We start from the raw sequence: 22,445 nt of genomic DNA, 5'->3' as shown, positions 1-22,445 counted from the left end.
CATGCTTTATTACACAACACAATTACCCGGTGTGTGAGAACACCATTACCCGGTGTGTGAGAACACCACCGTCCCGGAATTTGAAACCGGTTGGAGACGTCAGTGTGACACAGAAGAAAGAAAAAGGGGAAAAACGGTCAAATAGTTTCAGCCATCTAACTTCGTTACCTAACGTAACGGTCGTCTGTACTGTAGTCCCTTTGTTTACATCTCTGCATCGTGCACGTTGCACCGTCCCCACTTGCCAGAGGGAGAAATGCTGGGATAGCATGCCCCAGTTAATACACGGCTAACCGGCGAGCTAGCTAGATAACGGTAAGTTCCACAAGTTCATTTTCGGTTCAGGTAGCTAGCTATCGCCCTACGACGTGAAGACGTTTCGATGAAATGGTCAACCATCTCTATTTTGACGGGCATGTGTACAGCTATGCGAGCCAACGGCAGCTAGCTTGTCTTTACTAGCCAGGTTACTGTTAGCTGTTCTGATGCTGATGGCCGCCAGCCGGGTTAGCGTCTCCTACTGCGACGATTCGGGACAGTGCTGCATGACTCAAAAGAGAGTAGTTAGCGAAACTGCCTTGTGGCGAGTGATTGTGTCCTCCTAGCATCGTATCCTAGCTAGCTATGATGAATCCGATGCAACTAAAACTAGCTCATCACTGCCCCTAGGATTCCATAGCTCTAGTTCCAGCGTCGATGTACTGTCTCTGCCTACTAGATGGTATCGGAGTGAACAGGCCGTGGCTCGGGTGGCTGAGGTCCTTGATTATCTAAATTGGCCTTCATGTGACACCGGGTGTTGCAGTTGTCCTGGAAGGAGGGCAGGCAGTGCGCCCCCGGTGATGCGTTGGGCTGGATGCCCCACCCTCTGGAGAGCCCTGCGGTTGTGAGCGGTGCAGTTGCCGTACCAGGCGGTGATACAGCCCGAAAGGATGCTCTCAATGGTGTATCTGTAGAAGGTTGTGAGGGTCTTCGGGGCCAAGCCTAAGAGGCGCTGTGTGCTGCCTTCACCAAGCTGTCTGTGTGAATAGACCATTTCAAGTCAAATCAAATTGTATTTGTCACATAAGCTGAAAACAACAGGTTTAGACTTTACTGTGAAATGCTTACTTACGAACCCTTTCTCAACAACGCAGAGTTAAAAAGTAAGAAAATCTGCACAAAAAATGGTAACACAATAAATAACAATAAACCCGGCTATATACAAGGAGTACCGGTACGAGTCAATGTGCAGGGGAACGGGGTAGTTAAGTTAATATCGACATGTTGGTAGGGGGAAAAGTGACTAGGCAGTCAGGATAGTTCACTTTTTCAGGATCTGAGGGCCTATGCCATTTCAGGTTGTCAGTGATGTGCACACCGAGGAACTTGAAACTTTTTACCCTCTCCACTGCGGCCCGTCAATGTGGATGGGGGTGTGCTCTTTCTGCTGTCTCCTGTAGTCCACAATCAGCTCCTTCCTTTTGTTGATGTTGAGGGAGAGGTCATTTTCCTGGCACCACTCCGCCAGGGCCCTCACCTCCTCCCTGTAGGCTGTCTCGTCATTGTTGGTAATCAGGCCTACGACTGTTGTGTCGTCTGTGAACTTGGTGATTGAGTTGGAGATATGCGTGGCCACTGGCCATGGAGGAACAGGGAGCACTGGAGAGAGCTGTACTCCCCCGTGGGCCCCCCCGTGTTGAGGATCAGCGTGACGGTGGTGTGGTTTCCTACCGTCAGGAAGTCCAGGACCCAGTTGCACAGGGAGGGGTTCAGACCCAGGGCCCTGAGCTTAATGATGAGCTTGGAGGGCACTATGGTGTTGAAGGCTGAGCTTTAGTCGATGAACAGCATTCTTACATAGGTATTTCTCGTGCCCAGGCGGGATAGGGCAGTGTGCAGAGCAATGGCGATTGCATCGTTCGTGGATCTGATATGCAAATTGCAGTGGGTCTAGGGGGGGTGTCGGGTAAGGTAGAGGTGATATGATCCTTGTCTAGCCTCTCGAAGCTCTTCATGATGACAGAAGTGAGTGCTACGGGGTGATAGTCATTTAGTTCAGTTGCCATTCGCTTTCTTGGGTACAGGAACAATGGTGGACATCTTGAAGCAAGTAGGAACAACAGAGTGGGATATGGAGAGATGGAATACGTCTGTAAACACTCCAGCCAGCTGGCCTGCACATGCTCTGAAGCTTGGGATGCCGTATGGGCCGGCAGCGTTGCGAGGGTTTACGCGCTGAAACGACTTACTCATGTGGGCCACGGCGAACGAGAGCACACAGTCCTCGTGAGAGTCCATCACTATTTAATACAGCCTGTACATGTATCCTTGCTATGTCTTCTTCTACGTAGGTCTGAATACTTAATTATAACAATGTAATTAGATGGTAACTAGCTACTATTTATATTAGTAGTGATAGTACTCCCATATATACTAAAGTGTACTACAGGTCTCTGATTTCCTTTTCTTATTTGCAGTACGTGTGTGTGTGTGTGTGTGTGTGTGTGTGTGTGTGTGTGTGTGTGTGTGTGTGTGTGTGAGGGCCCCCGCTACGCCTCAGCTGACTTTGATTATAGGTTTGAGTGACTGTAGTATTTTATCAGTCTCTCTCTCATTACCATCTCTCAATCACATGGGGTGGTATCCTGTTCTCTTCCCCTCATCTTAACTCAATTACTGTCCGGCCATCTGTCACATATCGAGAAATTAACTTTTCTGTGTTCAGTGGCTCGCTACAACTCCTCCTGACTGGTCCTATCCCTCCTTACTCTCCGTCTTTCTCTTGGTGCTTTACAATCCTCTCCGGACTGTCTATATTAGCTTTTATTTATTTACATTTTTGTTACCGTTATTTAACCAACCAGACAGGTAAAATTGAGAAGAAACACCTTTTCTTTTTAGCCTGGTCCCAGATCTGTTTGTGCTCTTGCGAACTCCATTGCTGTCAGTGTCAAGCCAAACATGACACTCAGGCTATTGTCTTTTTCCAATAATGAGTCTATCGGAAGTTTTGAACAGGTCATTTATAATATCTTTTAAAGTTGATTGTTTATTTGACACTCATTTCTACAGGTCGCCATGGGCGCGTTCTTTCGGAGCGAGGAGGTGTGTCTTGTGCAGCTCTTTCTCCAATCGGGGTCAGCCTACAACTGCGTCAGCGAGCTTGGAGAGCTGGGACTGGTCGAATTCAGAGACGTGAGTTCTTAACTTTGACATTTTGGTATTGAACATCTATTGTAACGCTGATAATAGACTAATTAGACAATAAGCTTACTTGGCTTTTAAATGTATAATTAACGTCAATACAATAGATATCCTATTAAATTACCAGAGGGGCTATGCCATAAATCCTCAGTTCCAGACTGGGGTGAAAATGGCAGCCATTGGGGTCAGGGAGAAATCCAAACCAGTCTAATTGGAATGAATGGCAGTAAATGCATAGGTGATGCATTTCCTGCTTCTACTTAAGCAGTAAAATAAAAGTAAGGTAGGTAGTAAAACATAAATTGTCTAAGTCCTATCATCAACTGATTTTAGCCAGTGTATGGCTGTGAATTGACTGCATTGTTTGAATGGAGTGTTGGCATATTGGCAGTTAATTTGAAAAAATAATGGAATTATTCCTCTAAGACTGTATGGCTGGCTAGCTAACAAACCTACAGTGCAGATAATATTCACATTCCTTGTTTTACACAATTATCTTATTACAGCACTGGCAAACTATGGTTGGCCCTTACCAAAATGGCTGACCCTTTTAATCCGTCATAAGAAGGTTCACGTCCATTCTAGTATTCTAACTCCTCCTTCTCTTCCTCTCCACTCCAGTTGAACCCCAATGTCAACTCGTTCCAGAGGAAATTTGTGAACGAGGTGCGGCGCTGTGAGGAGATGGAGAAGACCTTCAGTGAGTCTCTGACCTTCACACCATACGATCAGAGAGCATTCTCATATGGGATATTCATCAAGCCTCCTCCTCTACATATCCTCACTTCCTCTTTGATAATCTGCATCTGATATCCACTCGCTCCCTCATTCCTCTTCCACTCTCCTTTTCTGCACATCTTCTTTCCCTTCGCCATCCCTCCATCCACCCTTCTGTTCATCATCCCTTTGTTCATTCATCTCTCCACCCCACCTTTCCTTCTCTTCGTCCCTCTCTCCCCAGCGTACCTGGAGCAGGAGATCGTTCGGTCCCTGTTCCCCCCGCAGGCGGGTCCTCTCCCAACCCCCATCCCCGTGCCCTCCGCCCCCCAGCCCAGAGAACTCATGGCCATCGAGGAGGAGAGCGAGAGGCTGGCCAGGGAGCTACGAGAGGTGAGGAGGGGAGAAAGAAGAAGCTAGGAGGGGGGAGAAAATGGGAGAGTGGGGGGGAGAGGTACTGAGAAGGGGAGAGGCACTGTTTTCCTACTTTGAAAATATATCCCTCCTTAGACATTCCAGTCGAAACGTTGCAATTGACTCTACGGGACCATATACAACTAACTGTACACCAAGTAATTTTTATTCCTTTCATTGTTTGGGCTATTCATACTGTTCTGCTGTCTGATTGGTCCAGGTGTCCAGGAACAGAGACTGTCTGATGAACCAGCTGATCCAGCTCAGCCAATACAGAGGGGTTCTGATCCAGACACACACTCTCACCGTCTCACAGGTAGGAACGACAGCTCCCAGCATTGGTCTCTAATCACCTCACAGGTATGAACTACAGATCCCAGTATTCTCTCTGCTGCTCTGTGGTCGGCCATTGTTGCACTCACGCGCTCTTGGAATTATGAGTTTCCAATGTCAAAAAACGATTCAAGTAAACCTCAAAGTTATTTTCAAACGGGATGGGCCAAGTTTCCGAGGAACTCATGAACACAGCAGATGTGTATGGAAAAGTGTTGATTTCTTTAGCTGAAGCTTTCATTCTGATAAAGGCCATTGATGGCCGAAACATCATGATTTTACCTCGAATTAGATAAATTAGAATTAGAATTGATTAGAATTTTAAGCGAGAGTTGCACCTATTCCTTCCAAATGTTCTCATGATTTTTGGTTGTACTTAGTCTCTCATTGGTTGAGCACCTTGCACTTAGTCTCTCATTGGTTGAGCGCCTTGCACTTAGTCTCTCATTGGTTGAGCGCCTTCTACTCATCTCCTATCTCCCTCTCTTGTCAGGCTCATCCTCCCTCTACTCTGGAGACTGTTGCCTTACTGGACAACAGACAAGACATCAGGCTGAGGTGACAGACGGACAAATATATATATATATATATATATATATATATATATATATATATATATATAAAATCAGTGGAGGCTGGTGGGAGGAGCTATAGGAGGACGGGCTCGCTGTAAAGACTGGGACGGAATAGATGGAAATACATCAAACATATGGAAACCACGTTTGACTCCGTTCCTTCCATTCCATTCCAGACGTTACAAAGGAGCCTGTCCTCCTGTAGCTCCTCCCACCAGCCTCCTCTGATATCAATTGCTTCATTGTCAATGGCTGCATCTCAAACAGCACCCTGTTTCCTATATAGTGGTCTGGCTCTGGTCAAAAGTAATGCACTATAAAGGCAATTGGGGTGCCATAGGTTGCCATTTGGGAAGAACACTATCCAATGGACTTTCCCTACTGGCTTGACAAGCAGCCTAAATATAGTTCACATTGCAATATATAAAAGAGAATATGTGATAAGCAAAAGTGTCTGCGTCCCAAGTGGCATTCTATTCCCTATGGGCCCCGGTCAAAATAAGTACACTATATAGTGAATAGGTGGTCATTTGACGCAACCAGTGTCAAGAGGAGAAAAGATGAAAGATATTTGGTAAAACTTTATATGTATAGTCCGGATTGATGCTCTACAGATGGTCGTACGATCAATAAACTATCTGTTGATAAGCAACTGCTTTCTAAGGTTAGGTTAAGAATAAGGTTAAGGGTTAAAGTTAGGGTTAGGATAAGGGTCAAGGTTAGGGTTAGAGCTAGGGTTAGTAGATAGTTGATTGAAATGTTACTGATAGTCAATAGACAGGCGGACTATCCAAATAAAGTGTTACCAAATATTTTTCCCTCACTTGTCTTCTTCCGTCTCCTTCCCAGTTTTGTGGCTGGCGTGGTCCACCCGTGGAAGGTTCCATCGTTTGAGCGGCTGCTATGGCGAGCGTGCCGCGGTTACATCATCGTCGACTTCAGGGAGATGGAGGAGAGGCTGGAGCTTCCTGAAACGGTAAGAAATGACACGGGGACAATAGAGGGATGAATACAGGAAAGGAAAGTAAAGGAAAGAATGTTGGAGGATCATATCCTTATGAGTGTTCCGTTAAGAAGAATGGACGTATTTCCCTTTCCACACAAATAAGGAAAATTATGTTTTTTTCCCCTTCTAAATCCCACTTTCTTACTTCATTCTTTACGACCAATCACAGGGCGAGATGGTCCAGTGGACAGTCTTCCTCATCTCTTTCTGGGGCGAGCAGATTGGACAGAAAGTCAAGAAGATCTGTGATTGGTTAGTGAGAGTAGATCCGAAGTTTATAAACATTTTCAGTTACATGTTGAATTTATTCTCTAATTTATTGTCTTATCTAATGATTCTTGATCTCCTTTTTTTCTTACCCCTTCTCTATCTCGCTCTCTTTCTGTCTCTCTTTCTTTCTTTCCTCTGTCTCTTTCTTCTTCTGTCCTTCTCTCAGTTTCCACACTCACACCTTTGACTACCCAGAGGGCACGACGGAGAGAGAGAAGATTCTGCACGGGCTGCAGGGAAGGATAGTAGACATCAAAACGGTAAGAAAAGCGAGCGAGATTGAGCGATAGAGAGAGATGGACAGAGACTAGCTGATCATTTTGAGCTGGAACAATCATTATCTCTCAGTTTTCTGTGTTTTCGTCGGACATCATCGATGTTGGGTGGATATCAGGCTACGCCTGTTCTATCTTGGGCTCCCGAGTGGCGCAGCGGTCTAAGGCACTGCATCTCAGTGCTAGAAGCGTCACTACAGAACCTGGTTCGATTCCAGGCTGTATCACAACTGGCCGTGTTTGGGAGTCCAATAGGGTGGCGCACAATTGGCCCAGCGTCGTCCGGTTTAGGGTTTGGCCGGGGTAGGCCGTCATTGTGACCTAAACTGGGACATGCTTAACACCCCAGCCATCCTACAATCCAAGCTTGATGCCCTCAATCTCACACAAATTATTAATGAACCCACCAGGTACAACCCCAAAGCCGCAAACACTGGCACCCTCATAGATATCATCCTAACCAACGTGCCCTCTAAATACACCTCCTGCTGTTTTCAACCAAGATCTCAGCGATCACTGCCTCATTGCCTGCACCCGTAATGGGTCAGCGGTCAAACGACCTCCACTCATCACTGTCAAACGCTCCCTGAAACATTTCAACGAGCAAGCCTTTCTAATCGACCTGGCCCTGGTATCCTGGAAGGATATTGACCTCATCCCGTCAGTAGAGGATGCCTGGTTATTTTTTTTAAATGCCTTCCTCACCATCTTAAATAAGCATGCCCCTTTCAAGAAATTTAGAACCAGGAACTGATATAGCCCTTGGTTCTCCCCAGACCTGACTGCCCTTAACCAACACAAAAATATCCTGTGGCGTTCTGCATTAGCATCGAACTGCCCCCGCGATATGCAACTTTTCAGGGAAGTTAGAAACCAATACACACAGGCAGTTAGAAACGCCAAGGCTAGCTTTTTCAAACAGAAATTTGCTTCCTGCAACTCAAACTCTAAAAAGTTCTGGGACATTGTAAAGCCAATGGAGAATAAGAACACCTCCTCCCAGCTGCCCACTGCACTGAGGATAGGAAACTCTGTCACCACCGATAAGCCCACTATAATTGAGAATTTCAATAAGCATTTTTCTACGGCTGGCCATGCTTTCCACCTAACTACCCCTACTGCATTCAACAGCACTGCACCCCCCACAGCTACTCGCCCAAGCCTCCCCATTTCTCCTTCTCCCAAATCCATTCAGCTGATGTTCTGAAAGAGCTGCAAAATCTGGACCCCTACAAATCAGCTGGGTTTGACAATCTGGACCCTTTCTTTCTAAAATTATCTGCCGAAATTATTGCAACCCCTATTACTAGCCTGTTCAACCTCTCTTTCGTGTCGTCTGAGATTCCCATAGATTGGAAAGCAGCTGCTGTCATCCCCCTCTTCAAAGGAGGTGACACTCTTGACCCAAATTGTTACAGACCTATATCCATCCTACCCTGCCTTTCTAAGGTCTTCGAAAGCCAAGTCAACAAACAGATTACCGACCATTTCGAATCCCACCGCACCCTCTCCGCTATGCAATCTGGTTTCAGAGCTGGTCATGGGTGCACCTCAGCCACGCTCAAGGTCCTAAACGACATCATAACCGCCATCGATAAGAAACAATACTGTGCTGCCATATTCATTGACCTGGCCAAAGCTTTTGACTCTGTTAATCACCACATCCTCATCGGCAGACTCAGTAGCCTTGGTTTCTCAAACGATTGCGTCGCCTGGTTCACCAACTACTTCTCTGATAGAGTTCAGTGTGTCAAATCGGAGGGCCTGCTGTCCGGACCTCTGGCAGTCTCTATGGGGGTACCACAGGGTTCAATTCTTGGGCCAACTCTTTTCTCTGTATAGATCAATGATGTCGCTCTTGCTGCTGGTGAATCTCTGATCCACCTCTACGCAGACGACACCATTCTGTATACTTCTGGCCCTTCTTTGGACACTGTGTTAACAACCCTCCAGACGAGCTTCAATGCCATACAACTCTCCTTCCGTGGTCTCCAACTGCTCCTAAATACAAGTAAAACTAAATGCATGCTCTTCAACCGATCGCTGCCTGCACCTGCCCGCCTGTCCAGCATCACTTCTCTGGACAGTTCTGACTTAGAATTTGTGGACAACTACAAATACCTAGGTGTCCGGTTAGACTGTAAACTCTCCTTCCAGACTCACATCAATCATCTCCAATCCAAAGTTAAATCTAGAATTGGCTTCCTATTTCTCAACAAAGCATCCTTCACTCATGCTGCCAAACTTACCCTCGTAAAACTGACCATCCTACCAATCCCCGACTTCGGCGATGTCATTTACAAAATAGCCTCCAATACCCTACTCAACAAGCTGGATGCAGTCTGTCACAGTGCCATCCGTTTTGTCACCAAAGCCCCATATACTACCCTATACCTGTACGCTCTCGTTGGCTGGCCTTCGCTTCATAATCGTCGCCAAATACATTGGCTCCAGGTCATCTACAAGACCCTGCTAGGTAAAGTCCCCCCTTATCTCCGCTCACTGGTCACCATAGCAGCACCCACCTGTAGCACGCGCTCCAGCAGGTATATCTCTCTGGTCACCCCTAAAGCCAACTCCTCCTTTGGTCGTCTCTCCTTCCAGTTCTCTGCTGCCAATGACTGGAACGAACTACAAAAATCTCTGAAACTGGAAACACTTATCTCTCTCACTAGCTTTAAGCACCAGCTATCAGAGCAGCTCCCAGATCACTGCACCTGTACATAGCCCATCTATAATTTAGCCCAAACTACTACCTCTTCCCCTACTTTATTTATTTATTTTATTTATTTTGCTCCTTTGCACCATATTATTTATATTTTAACTTTGAACTTTCTTCAAATAACAAATCTACCATTCCAGTGTTTTACTTGCTATATTGTATTTACTTTGCCACCATGGCCTTTTTTGCCTTTACCTCCCTTATCTCACATCATTTGCTCACATTGTATATAGTCTTATTTTTTTCTACTGTATCATTGATTGTATGTTGTTTTACTCCATGTGTAACTCTGTGTTTTTGTATGTTGTCGAACTGCTTTGTTTTATCTTGGCCAGGTCGCAATTGTAAATGAGAACTTGTTCTCAACTTGCCTACCTGGTTAAATAAAGGTGAAAAAAATAAATAATTGTAAATAAGAATTTGTTCTTAACTGACTTGCCTAGTTAAATAAAGATTAAATAAAATAAAAAATCCTATTATACAAAATTATCCACCCTGGGTTGTTAACCCCTTCCTCTCCATGATATATTTCAGGTCTCCCAGACAGGTGGTTCTACCCCAGTGGAAGGTGTTCTATCCATATCATTAGAATGGTTCTCATTCTATTTGTATGGATTCTTATCTATTCTGTGTTTATTAAACCCCTTCCTTCCCTCCATGGTTTCCCTCAGGTCCTCTCCCAGACGGAACATTACCTGCAGCAGTTGTTGTGTCGCTCGGTGACCGTGCTGCCCCAGTGGAAGGTGCGGGTCCAGAAGTGTAAGGCCGTCCAGGCCGTGCTCAACCTCTGCAGCCCCTCCGTCACTGACAAGTGTCTCATCGCTGAGGCCTGGTGTCCCGTCAGGAAACTGCTACTGCTGCAGAGCGCCCTGATCGAGGGAACGGTGAGAGAGGAGGAGGGTGGGGAGGAGATAGAGTAGGGATGGGCAAATGGCGGCTTCTCTCTCTCTTTCTTTCTTTCTTTCTTTTGTAGGCCCTCTGATCAATTTCCAAAAACATTTATTTGTAGATTTTTTAAGGACTCAGTCGAGGTCTCAACTTCCTGTTACGAGTTAGAATAGTAGAATATACAAGGTGCAGTTTCTACATTCGGTTGTGCATCAGCAGTTTTTCTCTTGTTATTTCAGTCACTCAATTATCCATGTCAGCTCATCATTTTTAGATTGGTAAGTTAGTCTAGCCAGCTATCAAAACGTGTAGTAATTAATCATGGCTGAATACTGACCGGGCACATGCCCAGAGGCCTTGACTTCCAGGGGGCCCTCATTGATATCATATTAAGTCATGTCAAAATGTGCCGAATTGCAGGAACATTGCTTTGAAACTGCAAAAATGTATCTCCACCCCATGGCAAAATGGATTGAATTGCAGAAAATTAGCTGTAAAACTACAATTTTGTCCTCTGCCCCATGGCAGAATGGGTAGAATTGCATGAAATGAGTTATAAAATTGCAACATTTTCTCTCCGCCCCATGACAAAATTGCTAAATGTTTAGAACTTTAAAATGACATCTACATTTTCTCACAACCAAATCTCGCTTAGGGCCAGGCCTGGCTACTGGTATAATGCATTTATTTAAGAGAATTAAGTATACTGAACAAAAATATCAACGCAACATGTAAAGTGTCGGTCCCAATTTTCATGAGCTGTAATAAACATCCCAGAAAGATTCCATACACACAAACAGCTTATTTCTCAAAATGTTTTGTTTACATCCCTGTTAGTGAGAATTTCTATTTGCCAAATATATTCCAGCCACCTGATAGGTGTGACATATCAAGAAACTGATTAAACAGCATGATAATTACATAGGTGCATCTTGTGCTGGGGACAATACAAGGCCACTTCTAAAATGTGCAGTTTTGTCACACAACTAAATCCCACAGATGTCTCAAGTTTTGATGGAGCGTACAATTGACATGCTGACTGCAGGGATTTCCACCACATCTGTTACCAGAGAATTGAATGTTATTTTCTCTTCCATAAGCCACCTCCAAAGTTGTTCGAGAATTTGCTAGTACGTCCAACTGGCCTTACAACCGCAGACCATGTGTAACCACGCCAATCCAGGACCTCCACATCCAGCTTCTTCACCTGTGGGATCGTCTGAGACCAGCCACCCGGACAGCTGATGAAACTGTGGGTTTGCACAACCAAAGAATTTCTGAATAAACTGTCAGGAACCGTCTCAGGGAAGCTTATCTGCTTGCTCGTCATCCTCACCAGGGTCTTGACCTGACTGCAGTTTGGCGTCGTAACCGACTTCAGTGGGCAAATGCTCACCTTCGATGGCCACTGGCACGCTGGAGAAGTGTGTTCTTCACGAATGAATCCCGGTTTCAACTGTACCGGGCAGATGACAGACAGCTTGTATGGCGTTGTGTGGGCGAGCGGTTTGCTGATGTCAACGATGTGAACAGAGTACCCCATGGTGGAGGTGGGGTTATAGTATTGGCAGGCATAAGCTACGGATAACGAATACAGTTGTATTTTATCGATTGTAATTTGAATGCACAGAGATGCCGTAATGAGATCCTGAGGCCCATTGTTGTGCCACTCATCCGCCGCCATCACCTCATGTTTCAGCATGATAATGCACAGCCCCATGTCGCAAGGATCTACAGTTGAAGTCGGAAGTTTACATACACCTTAGCCAAATACATTTAAACTCAGTTTTTCATAATTCCTGACATTTAATCCGAATAACAATTCCCTGTCTTAGGTCAGTTAGGATCACCACTATATTTTAAGAATGTGAAATGTCAGAATAATAGTAGAGAGAATGATTTATTTCAGATATTATTATTTCATCACATTCCCAGTGGGTCAGAAGTTTACATACACTCAATTAGTATTTGGTAGCATTGCCTTTAAATTGTTTAAGTTGGGTCAAACGTTTTGGGTAGCCTTCCACAAGCTTCCCACAATAAGTTGGGTGAATTTTGGCCCATTCCTCCTGACAGAGCTGGTGTAACTGAGTCAGGTTTGTAGGCCTCCTTGCTCGCAAACTCTTTTTTAGTTCTGCCCACACATTTTCTATGGGATTGAGGTCAGGGCTTTGTGCTGTCCACTCCAATACCTTGACTTTCTTGTCCTTAAGCCATTTTGCCACAACTTTGGAAGTATGCTTGGGGTCATTGTCCATTTGGAACCAAGCTTTAACTTCTTGACTGATGTCTTGAGATGTTGCTTCAATATATCCACATAATTTTCTTTCCTCATGATGCCATCTATTTGGTGAAGTGCACCAATCCTGCAGCAAAGCACCCCCACAACATGATTCTGCCACCCACGTGCTTCACGGTTGGGATGGTGTTCTTCAGCTTGCAAGCGTCCCCCTTTTTCCTCCAAACATAACGATGGTCATTATGGCCAAACAGTTTCTGTTTGGCCACATTTCTCCAAAAAGTATGATCTTTGTCCCCATGTGCAGTTGCAAACCGTAGTCTGGCTTTTTTATGGTGGTTTTGAAGCAGTGGCTTCTTCCTTGCTGAGCTGCCTTTCAGGTGATCGGCAGTCCCATAGGGCGGCGCACAATTGGCCCAGCGTCGTCCGGGTTAGAGAAGGGTTTTGGTGGGGGGCTTTACTTGGCTAATTGCGCTCCAGTTACTCCTTGTGACGGGCCGGGCACCTGCAGGCTGACCTCGGTCGTCAGGTGAAGAGTTTTTCCTCCAACACATTGTTGCGGCAGGCTTCCGGGTTGAGCGGGCGGGTGTTAAGAAGCGCGGTTTGGCTGGTCATGTTTCGGAGGATGCATGACTCGACCTCCGCCTCCCAAACCCGTTGGGGAGTTGCAGCGATGAGACAAGATTGAAATTGGGGAGGAAAAAAGGGGGTAAAATACCAATAAATAAATAATATAATAATTTGAAGGAAATCTTTGAAATTGTTGCATGTTGCGTTTATATTTTTTGTTCAGTGTAGTTTAACTGCACAAATGGATTGATTGCACAAATCAGTTGACTGCATGTGTGTGTATGGATGTGGGTACGCAGACCCGCACGTTTACTGCAGCCCCTCATGACCAGTTAAGATTTGTGTGGCCCCCACCCCCATCAAAGTTGTTCTGAGATAGAGGGAGGAATAGACAGGGATGATCAAGGTGAAAGAATAGACAGGGATGATCAAGGTGAAAGAAATTAGGCTTTTGGCTAGGTAGACACATAAGAATGTGGAATCAGATTTTGGTGTTTTGATTACTTTAGGCAATAACAGGAATATCTCTCTCGCATCTCTCTCTTTTTCTCCCTCTCCCACAGAGGAAGAACGGTAGTGGTGTGGACTCATTCTATAACCGCCTCCCGGACCCCAGCACTCCTCCTCCCACCCTCTTCCACACCAACTCCTTCACAGCCGGCTTCCAGAGCATCGTAGACGCATACGGTGTTGCCAGATACAGAGAGGTCAACCCAGGTATACACACACACCAGAAAACTCAACAGTCATCCACCAACTCTGTCAACCCTAACTTTCGCTCTCTGTGTATGTTTTGTGTGTTTGTCCCTCCTGTGTCTCCGTCCGTAGCGGTGTACACCATCATCACCTTCCCCTTCCTGTTTGCGGTGATGTTTGGGGACGTGGGCCACGGCCTCCTCATGACCATGGCCGCCCTCTGGATGGTGCTGCAGGAGAGAGACCTCAATCTCAGGACCAACGACAACGAGGTACACACAGCTTACCACTCTCCTTGTGGATGGTACTACAGGAGAAATACCCCGAACTCAGGACTGTTTTATTAGAAGAAAAAAATATTGAACCTTTATTTAACTCTGCAAGTCAGTTAAGAACAAATTCTTATTTACAATGAAGGCCTACACCGGCCAAACCCGGACGACGCTGGGCTAATTGTGCGCCGCCCTATGTGACCAATCACGGGCCGGGTTGTGATACAGCCTGGATTCGAACCAAGGTGTCTGTAGTGACGCCTCTAGCACTGAGATGCAGTGCCTTAGACCGCTGCGCCACTCGGGAGCAATAAGGTAAACAGGAGGAGGGGAGAGCCCTCTAATGCAGGGGTGGGCGACTCCAGGGTGTGTCACCAATCAGGCGCCAGAGGACTGGAGCTGATGCTCGAGCCTCTCCCCAAACACACAATCATCCCAGTTTCCTGTCTCAAGTTTGTCTTCATGTAGAATCACTACTGGAAATTAACGTGTTTCAACTGGCCCAGCCACACACTGTACCCGTCTTGACCTCATCCACTGAAGAGCATCTCTCTCTCTCTCAGATCTGGCAGATGATGTTTGGTGGTCGGTATCTGATCCTGCTGATGGGTCTATTCTCTATCTACACCGGAGCCGTCTACAACGAGTGTTTCAGTAAAGGCCTCAGCCCCTTCCCCTCGGGATGGCACCTACAACCTATGTTCCAGCACTACAACTGGAGGTAAATGGATACACACACGTATGCATACAGACACGCACACACACACACACTAACATTGTTCTCTCCATTCTGTGTCAGTGACGAGACTCTGAGGGAGAACCAGTATCTTACTTTGGACCCGAACGTGACCGGAGTGTTCCAGGGGCCCTATCCGTTTGGCATCGACCCGGTAACTAACTCTAAACTACATCCATCCATCTTTTTATCTATATATCGGTTTTCCCTATTTTCCCATTCGACGTCTTCATTCTGTACTGAATGAGCCGGCACTGGAAACCCCCTTGCAACATGTATCCAAGCTCTCTCATACAGCAGCTTTGGAGTGAGTAGACTCTGGAAACAGTGATGCACAGTGATGTAACATCAACATTTTTCAGGACTGAGTCAAATGAAAACATGGTGGTAACATTACCCATTTCCTTTTATTGTACTGCAATGGCGATTACTAACAGGCATAGGCCTAGAACCGTACAAATATGTTAGGTACTGTGCTGGTGATTACTAACAGGCATAGGCCGAGAACCGTACAAATATGTTAGGTACTGTGCTGGTGATTACTAACAGGCATAGGCCTAGAACCGTACAAATATGTTAGGTACTGTGCTGGTGATTACTAACAGGCATAGGCCTAGAACCGTACAAATATGTTAGGTACTGTGCTGGTTTCAACAAGAAATGAAAAGAGAAACAAACTAAACGTAAAGAAACATTCTTGTGTACGGAATACTTGAATTTCGACACATTCCAAAACAATGTCTGTTGTGTTCCGTTTTCTGACCTTTGACCTATAGATCTGGCGGCTGGCCAACAACCACCTGACGTTCCTGAACTCGTACAAGATGAAGATGTCCGTCATCATCGGGGTCGTCCACATGACTTTCGGAGTCTGCCTGTCCTTTTTCAACTACATGTAGGTCAATTACATATAGTCTACACCTTTTGGCACTATATCTTCTAACCCTATACTGAATTGAGGTTTGTATTATAATGAACCCTCTCTTTTCCAAGGAGACCTTATTAACACATCTGATCATAGTCATGTTCTTTGTCTCTCTCACACCCTCCAGTCACTTGAACCAGCTGAGCAGTGTATTCCTGGTACTGATCCCAGAGCTGTTGTTCATGCAGTGTCTGTTTGGCTACCTGGTCTTCATGGTGTTGTTTAAGTGGGTGGCGTTCAGCCCCCAGGACTCAGACCGGGCCCCCAGCATCCTCATACACTTCATAGATATGTTCCTGTTCACTGAGAATGAGGATAATCCGCCCCTCTACCACGGACAGGTGAGGAGCACACGCATACACCCACGCGTGCCGGCAGACAGACTTGCACGCACACACGTGATTGTGGATAGGTGAGTGTACCTGTCCTGTCCACCTAGCTGCATTAAGCTCTAGCAATGGACAACTTTAATGATTATCTGTTTCTCTTCTGTCCCCCCCCCCTCCCTCTAGATGATAGTCCAGAGGGTCCTGGTGGTGGTAGCTCTGGCGTCAGTGCCTGTCCTGTTACTAGGGAAACCACTCTATCTCTACTACAACCACAGGAGAAGAGCCAACACAAGAGGGGTAAGGGTGTGAGAGAGAGAGAGAGAAAGACTGAAAGAGACCGGGATTGGAAGTGGATAACTACATTTGTGCTTGTAAGCGAAGGAGTCCGACAGCGTTTGTAACATATGCGAACAGTTAAGTCTGTGCGTGAGTGATTGAGACTTGAAGTCTGTTTACCCTACTGAATCATTGGTTTTAGACCTCAGCCCTCTGATTGTAAGTAATAGATGCCACATGTCGTGTGTGTTTGTGTGTGTGTGTGTGTGTGTGCGACAGGGAGAAGAGCGCCCCCTTGTGACGGACACCAGCTCCATCAACGCATTACAAGGAGACCTGGAGGAAGGCGGAACCAGAGAGGAGGAGGTGGGGGGAGGGTTAGAAAGTAGGAGGGTTCATTTGAGGAAACTGGGTCTTGTTAATTAATGTAAACCGTACCAAAAGGTTTTTCAACTGAAAACGAAAATGGGTGTTTCTTATTGGACAGTGTAGTCCCTCCAGGTTTCGGTCTGGTTTTTTGTTTGTTTGGCGTCTAGTGTATATGGACCAGTTAAGGGCTCAGTGTTGATTTGGGATTCTGGTTGTAACCCTTTCTCTCCTCCCCTGCAGGAGTTTGACACAGCGGATGTGTTCATGCACCAGGCCATTCACACTATAGAATACTGTCTGGGCTGCATCTCTAACACAGCTTCCTACCTACGACTGTGGGCCCTCAGCCTCGCACATGCACGTGAGTCACACACAAACACACTGTCACATTGTGGCAGTGACGTTTGTGCATGTGTGTGTGACAATGTGACGCTGACGTTTATGCGTGTCACACACCCCCAAATATCTAACACACACGCTCTCATAACACACAGACATACACTTAAATCTAAGTCTCCTACTTCATCTATACACGTCTCAATTGTTTTTCAAATCCATCCTTCACGGCACTGATCTGAAAGAACTGACCAGGTGAAAGCTAGCCTAATGATGAAAGGGGGATACCTAGTCAGTTGTACAACTGAATGCATTTAACCCAACCCCTCTGAATCAGAGAGGCTGCCTTAATCGAGCTTCTATCACATGACTTTCTTTCACCTGTCAAGTACTTCCTAATCAGAATAGATGAAGGGCGGGAGACAGGGAGAAGACTGTTTTTGAATTTTTTTAAAATCAGGAAACCGTTTGCCTATCACCTTTAAGCAATCGAAAGAGAGCCCACCTTCTATTCCCAAGTTGACGCCAAATGTGAACGATGCCAACATAACACTGCAGTTCATGGACATACAGTATGTTCTGGTTGTGTCCTAAACTAAAAGGCTATTGGGATGCTATTTTCAATGCAATATCCAATATGACATAAGTACCTATAACTACTTACCCACTGATAGCTATAGCTCCTGACCCACTGATGCAGTGCCTTCGCAAAGTATTCAGACCCCTTCACTTTTTCCACATTTTGTTATGTTACAGCCTTATTCAATCTACACACAATACCCCATAATGATAAAACAAAAACAGGTTTTTAGTTTTTTTTACTGAATTATCAGATTTACATAAGTATTCAGACCCTTTACTCAGTACTTTGTTGAAGCACCTTTGGCAGCAATTACAGCTTCAAGTCTTCTTGGGTATGACGCGTCAAGCTTGGCACACCTGTATTTGGGAGTTCCTCCCATTCTGCTCTGCAGATCCTCTCAATCTCTGTCAGGTTGCTGCACAGCTATTTCCACGTCTCTCTAGAGATGTTCGATCGGGTTCAAGTCTGGGCTCTGGCTGGGCCACTCAAGGACATTTAAAGACTTGTCCCGAAGCCACTCCTGCGTTGTCTTGGCTGTGTGCTTAGGGTCGTTGTCCTGTCGGAAGGTGAACCTTCACCCCAGTCTGAGGTCCTGAGCTTCTTGGAGCAGGTTTTCATCAAGGTTCTCTCTGTACTTTTCTCCGTTCATCTTTGCCTTGATCCTAACTTGTCTCCCAGTCCCTGCCGCTGAAAAACATCCCCACAGCATGATGCTGCTAGCACCATGCTTCACCGTAGGGATGGTGCCAGGTTTCCTCCAGACGTGATGCTTGGCATTCAGGCCATCGAGTTTTATCTTGATTTCATCAGACCAGAGAATCTTATTTCTCATTGTCAGAGTCCTTTAGGTGCCTTTTGGCAAACTCCAAGCGGGCTGTCATGTGCCTTTTACTGAGGAGTGGCTTCCGTCTGGCCACTCTACCATAAAGGCCTGATTGGTGGAGTGCTGCAGAGATGGTTGCCCTTCTAGAAGGTTCTCCCATCTCCACATATGAACTGTAAAGCTCTGTCAGAGTGACCATTAGCTTCTTGGTCACCTCCCTAACCAAGGCCCTTCTCCCCCGATTGCTCAGTTTGGCTGGGCGGCCAGTTGCAAACATCTTCCATTTAAGAATGATGTAGGCCACTTTCTTCTTGGGGACCTTCAATGCTGCAGAAATGTTTTGGTACCCTTCCCCAGATCTGTGCCTCGACACTATCCTGTCTTGGCTCACTATGGAAAATTCCTTCGACCTCATGGCTTGGTTTTTGCTCTGACATACACTGTCAACTGTGGGACCTTATATAGAAAGGTGTGTGCCTTTCCAAATCATGTCCAATCAATTGAATTTATCACAGGTGGACCCCAATCAAGTTGTAGCAAAGGGCAAAGGGGGTGGAATACTTATGTAAATAAGGTATTTTTTTTCATATATATGTTTGAGGATTTTTTATTTATTTAATCCATTTTAGAACGTAACAAAATGTGGAAAAAGTCAAGGGCTCCAAACTTTTGACCGGTACTGTACACATATATTCACTACCGTTCAAAAGTTTGGGGTCACTTAGAAATTTCCTTGTTTTTGAAAGAAAAGCACATTTTTTTTGTCCATTAAAATAACATCAAATTGATCAGAAATACAGTGTAGACATTGTTAATGTTGTAAATGACTATTGTAGCTGGAAACAGCCGTTTTTTTATGAAGTATGTACAGAGGCCCATTATCAGCAACCATCACTCCTGTGTTCCAATGGCACGTTGTGTTTGCTAATCCAAGTTTATCATTTTAAAAGGCTAATTGATCATTAGAAAACCCTTTTGCAATTATGTTAGCACAGCTGAAAACTGTTGTCCTGATTAAAGAAGAAATAAAACTGGCCTTCTTTAGACTAGTTGAGTATCTGGAGCATTAGCATTTGTGGGTTCGATTACAGGCTCAAAAGGGCCAGAAACAAAGAACTTTCTTCTGAAACTTGTCAGTCTATTCTTGTTCTGAGAAATGAAAGCTATTCCATGCGAGAAACTGAAGATCTCGTACAACTCTGTGTACTACTCCCTTCACAGAACAGCGCAAACTCTCTCTAACCAGAATAGAAAGGGGAGTGGGAGGCTCCGGTGCACAACTAAGCAAGAGGACAAATACATTAGTGTGTCTGGTTTGAGAAACAGACGCCTCACAAGTCCTCAACTGGCAGCTTCATTAAATAGTACCTGCAAAACACCAGTCTCAACGTCAACAGTGAAGAGGCGACTCCGGGATGCTGGCCTTCTAGGCAGAGTTCCTCTGTCCAGTGTCTGTTCTTTTGCCCATCTTAATCTTTTCTTTTTATTTGCAACTCTGCCTAGAAGTCCAGCATCCCGGAGTCGCCTCTTCACTGTTGACGTTCAGACTGGTGTTAAGAATGTCTACACTGCATTTCTGATCAATTTGATGTCATTTTAATGGACAAAGAAAATGTGCTTTTCTTTCAAAAACAAGGACATTTCTAAGTGACCCCAAACGTTTGACAGTAGTGTACATTTTAAGCAGCTCTTCTACATACATAATCTTTTATATATTTGTGTGACCTGGTGATCAAATTTTATATATATAAAAAAAAGAGCCACATGTATTTGTATGCTCTTTGCTAAATGGAAAAGTGGACAGCCTACTAACGGTTCTTTCAAGACAACTGGGAACTCTTTAAAAAACAAAAACGAGGTCAAATCATGACGTCAGTAAGCTTCAGGTCGGAGCTCTAGAAAGATGAGTTTCCGAGTTGGATGACCGTTCAAAAAGATTTTTCCCAGTCGGAGCTAGTTTTTCCTCAGAGTTACCAGTTGTCTTGAACGCACTGAAGTCAGAGATTTCAGAGTTCCCAGTAGTTTTGAACACGGCATAATACCAGTTGTGTGTGTGTGTGTTGCAGAGCTGTCGGAGGTGCTATGGGTGATGGTGATGCGTATCAGCCTGTCGTGGCAGGGCTACGTGGGATCTGTAGTTCTAGCCATCATCTTTTCCTTCTTCGCCACACTCACTGTCTCCATCCTGCTCGTCATGGAGGGGCTGTCTGCGTTCCTGCACGCGCTCAGATTGCACTGGTAGGTCACACACACCAACACCCTGTTGCATCTCAATGTTTTCCATCTCTCACCCCCACAAACACAACCAGTTGATTTGTATCCCACGCACGCACAGCACACATGGGGACGTGTGAAACTTCTCAGCCTGAAGTGGCGCAGAATTGTGAAAGTGTCGGTGGCTCGGATGGTAAGACGCTTCGGGAGGGCCGTCACGTGTGCTAGCAGAGCAGAGGTCCCTGGTTGGAGCCTCAGCGCGAGTCACGTCAGGAGGAAGTGGTAGTCGCTGAATAAGCAGCGTGACTTCCTTCACGCCACACCGTTTTCCATGCCTAATATTCCCATTTTCTTTCTTCCCAGGGTGGAGTTCCAGAATAAGTTCTACAGTGGAACAGGATACAAGCTCAACGCTTTCTCCTTTTCCTCCATCCTGAACCCTCTATAGGCTTTCAACACAGGACATTGTTACAGAGGAATTGCAGTACCTACACAGATATAGCCCAATAATAAGCTTGCATTGTTTTATATACCGCTTTCAACACAGGACGTTATGTTACATATGAAATACTGACAGATGTAGGGTGTTTGGGATGGTAACCTATTCTTTATATAGTGCACTACTTTTGACAAAGGAAGTGCACTATATAGGTTTTAGGGTTCCATTTCAGATGCATCCATAGCCTAATAAGCTATTGTTTGATACTAAAAAAATTTGACTTGAATTTATCTTGCAGATGGTATCCTTCTTAAAAAGGAGAGGAACTTCTGAATATAGTTAGCGTTTAGTTGTTTTGCTCAGGAAGTGGTTTTTGACTTGCAGTTTCTCTTGATGAGCCTACAACAAAGATGGCTACTGTAGGAGTGCACTACGTTTCCCAGGGACAACTGGGGCACCATTTTGTGCATGGGAGCTTTCTATGTTATTACCACTTATAAATGAATGCCATTAAAGAATTGTTTTATAATCCCTAAAAGCTTGTGGATTGTCTCTACTTTACTGAAAATCCACAACAATGTTGAGTATGAACACCAGCCAACAAACATGATAGTTTACAGTACCAGTCAAAAGTTTGGACACCTACTCATTCAAGTGTTTCTTTACTTTTACTATATTGTAGAATAGTGAAGACATCAAATTATGAAATCATGTAGTAACCAAAAAGTGTTAAATCAAAATATATTTTATATTAGAGACTCTTCAAAGTGGCCACCCTTTGCCTTGATGACAGCTTTGCACACTGACATTCTCTCAACCAGCTTCATGAGGTAGTCACCTGGAATGCATTTCAATTAACAGGTGTGCCTTGTTAAAAGTTAATTTGTGTGATTCCTTTCCTTAATGCGTTTGAGCCAATCAGTTGTGTTGTGACAAGGTAGGGGTGGTATATTATGACAAGAACAGCTCAAGCAAGCAAAGAGAAACGACAGTCCATTACTTTAAGACATGAAAGGTCAGTCAGTACAGAACAATTCAAGAACTTTGAACGTTTCTTCAAGTGCAGTCGCAAAAACCATCAAGCGCTGTGATGAAACTGGCTCTCATGAGGACCACCACAGGAAAGGAAGAACCAGAGATACCTCTGCTGCAGAGGAGAAGTTCATTAGAGTTACCAGCCTCAAATTGCAGCCCAAATAAGTGCTTCAGAGTTGAAGTAACAGACATCTCAACATCAACTGTTCAGAGGAGT

General features: G+C 45.1%; 1 protein-coding gene across 2 annotated transcripts; it reads left to right on the top strand.

Moving 5' to 3' along the window:
• Positions 1-22: 22 nt before the first annotated feature.
• On the top strand, positions 23-21,731 carry tcirg1a (T cell immune regulator 1, ATPase H+ transporting V0 subunit a3a). Of its 2 annotated transcripts, none has more exons than XM_014208942.2 (21): positions 23-315; positions 3,055-3,177; positions 3,808-3,886; positions 4,148-4,296; positions 4,538-4,633; positions 5,144-5,208; positions 6,075-6,201; positions 6,401-6,483; positions 6,668-6,761; positions 10,170-10,382; positions 13,759-13,912; positions 14,024-14,163; positions 14,727-14,884; positions 14,963-15,053; positions 15,676-15,794; positions 15,952-16,165; positions 16,337-16,450; positions 16,709-16,795; positions 17,039-17,159; positions 20,607-20,778; positions 21,118-21,731. In XM_014208942.2, the coding sequence occupies exons 2-21, from the start codon at positions 3,061-3,063 to the stop codon at positions 21,200-21,202; spliced, it is 2,478 nt and encodes an 825-aa protein (XP_014064417.1). In that variant the 5' UTR covers positions 23-315; positions 3,055-3,060; the 3' UTR covers positions 21,203-21,731. The 2 variants fall into 2 exon arrangements, with proteins under 2 accessions (XP_014064417.1, XP_045578640.1); XM_045722684.1 differs by lacking the exon at positions 23-315 and adding an exon at positions 2,080-2,268.
• Positions 21,732-22,445: the final 714 nt, after the last annotated feature.

The sequence above is a fragment of the Salmo salar genome, chromosome ssa08, assembly GCF_905237065.1.
Source record: "Salmo salar chromosome ssa08, Ssal_v3.1, whole genome shotgun sequence".
Lineage (NCBI taxonomy): Eukaryota > Metazoa > Chordata > Actinopteri > Salmoniformes > Salmonidae > Salmo > Salmo salar.
This window is presented reverse-complemented; position numbering and strand designations above follow the sequence as displayed.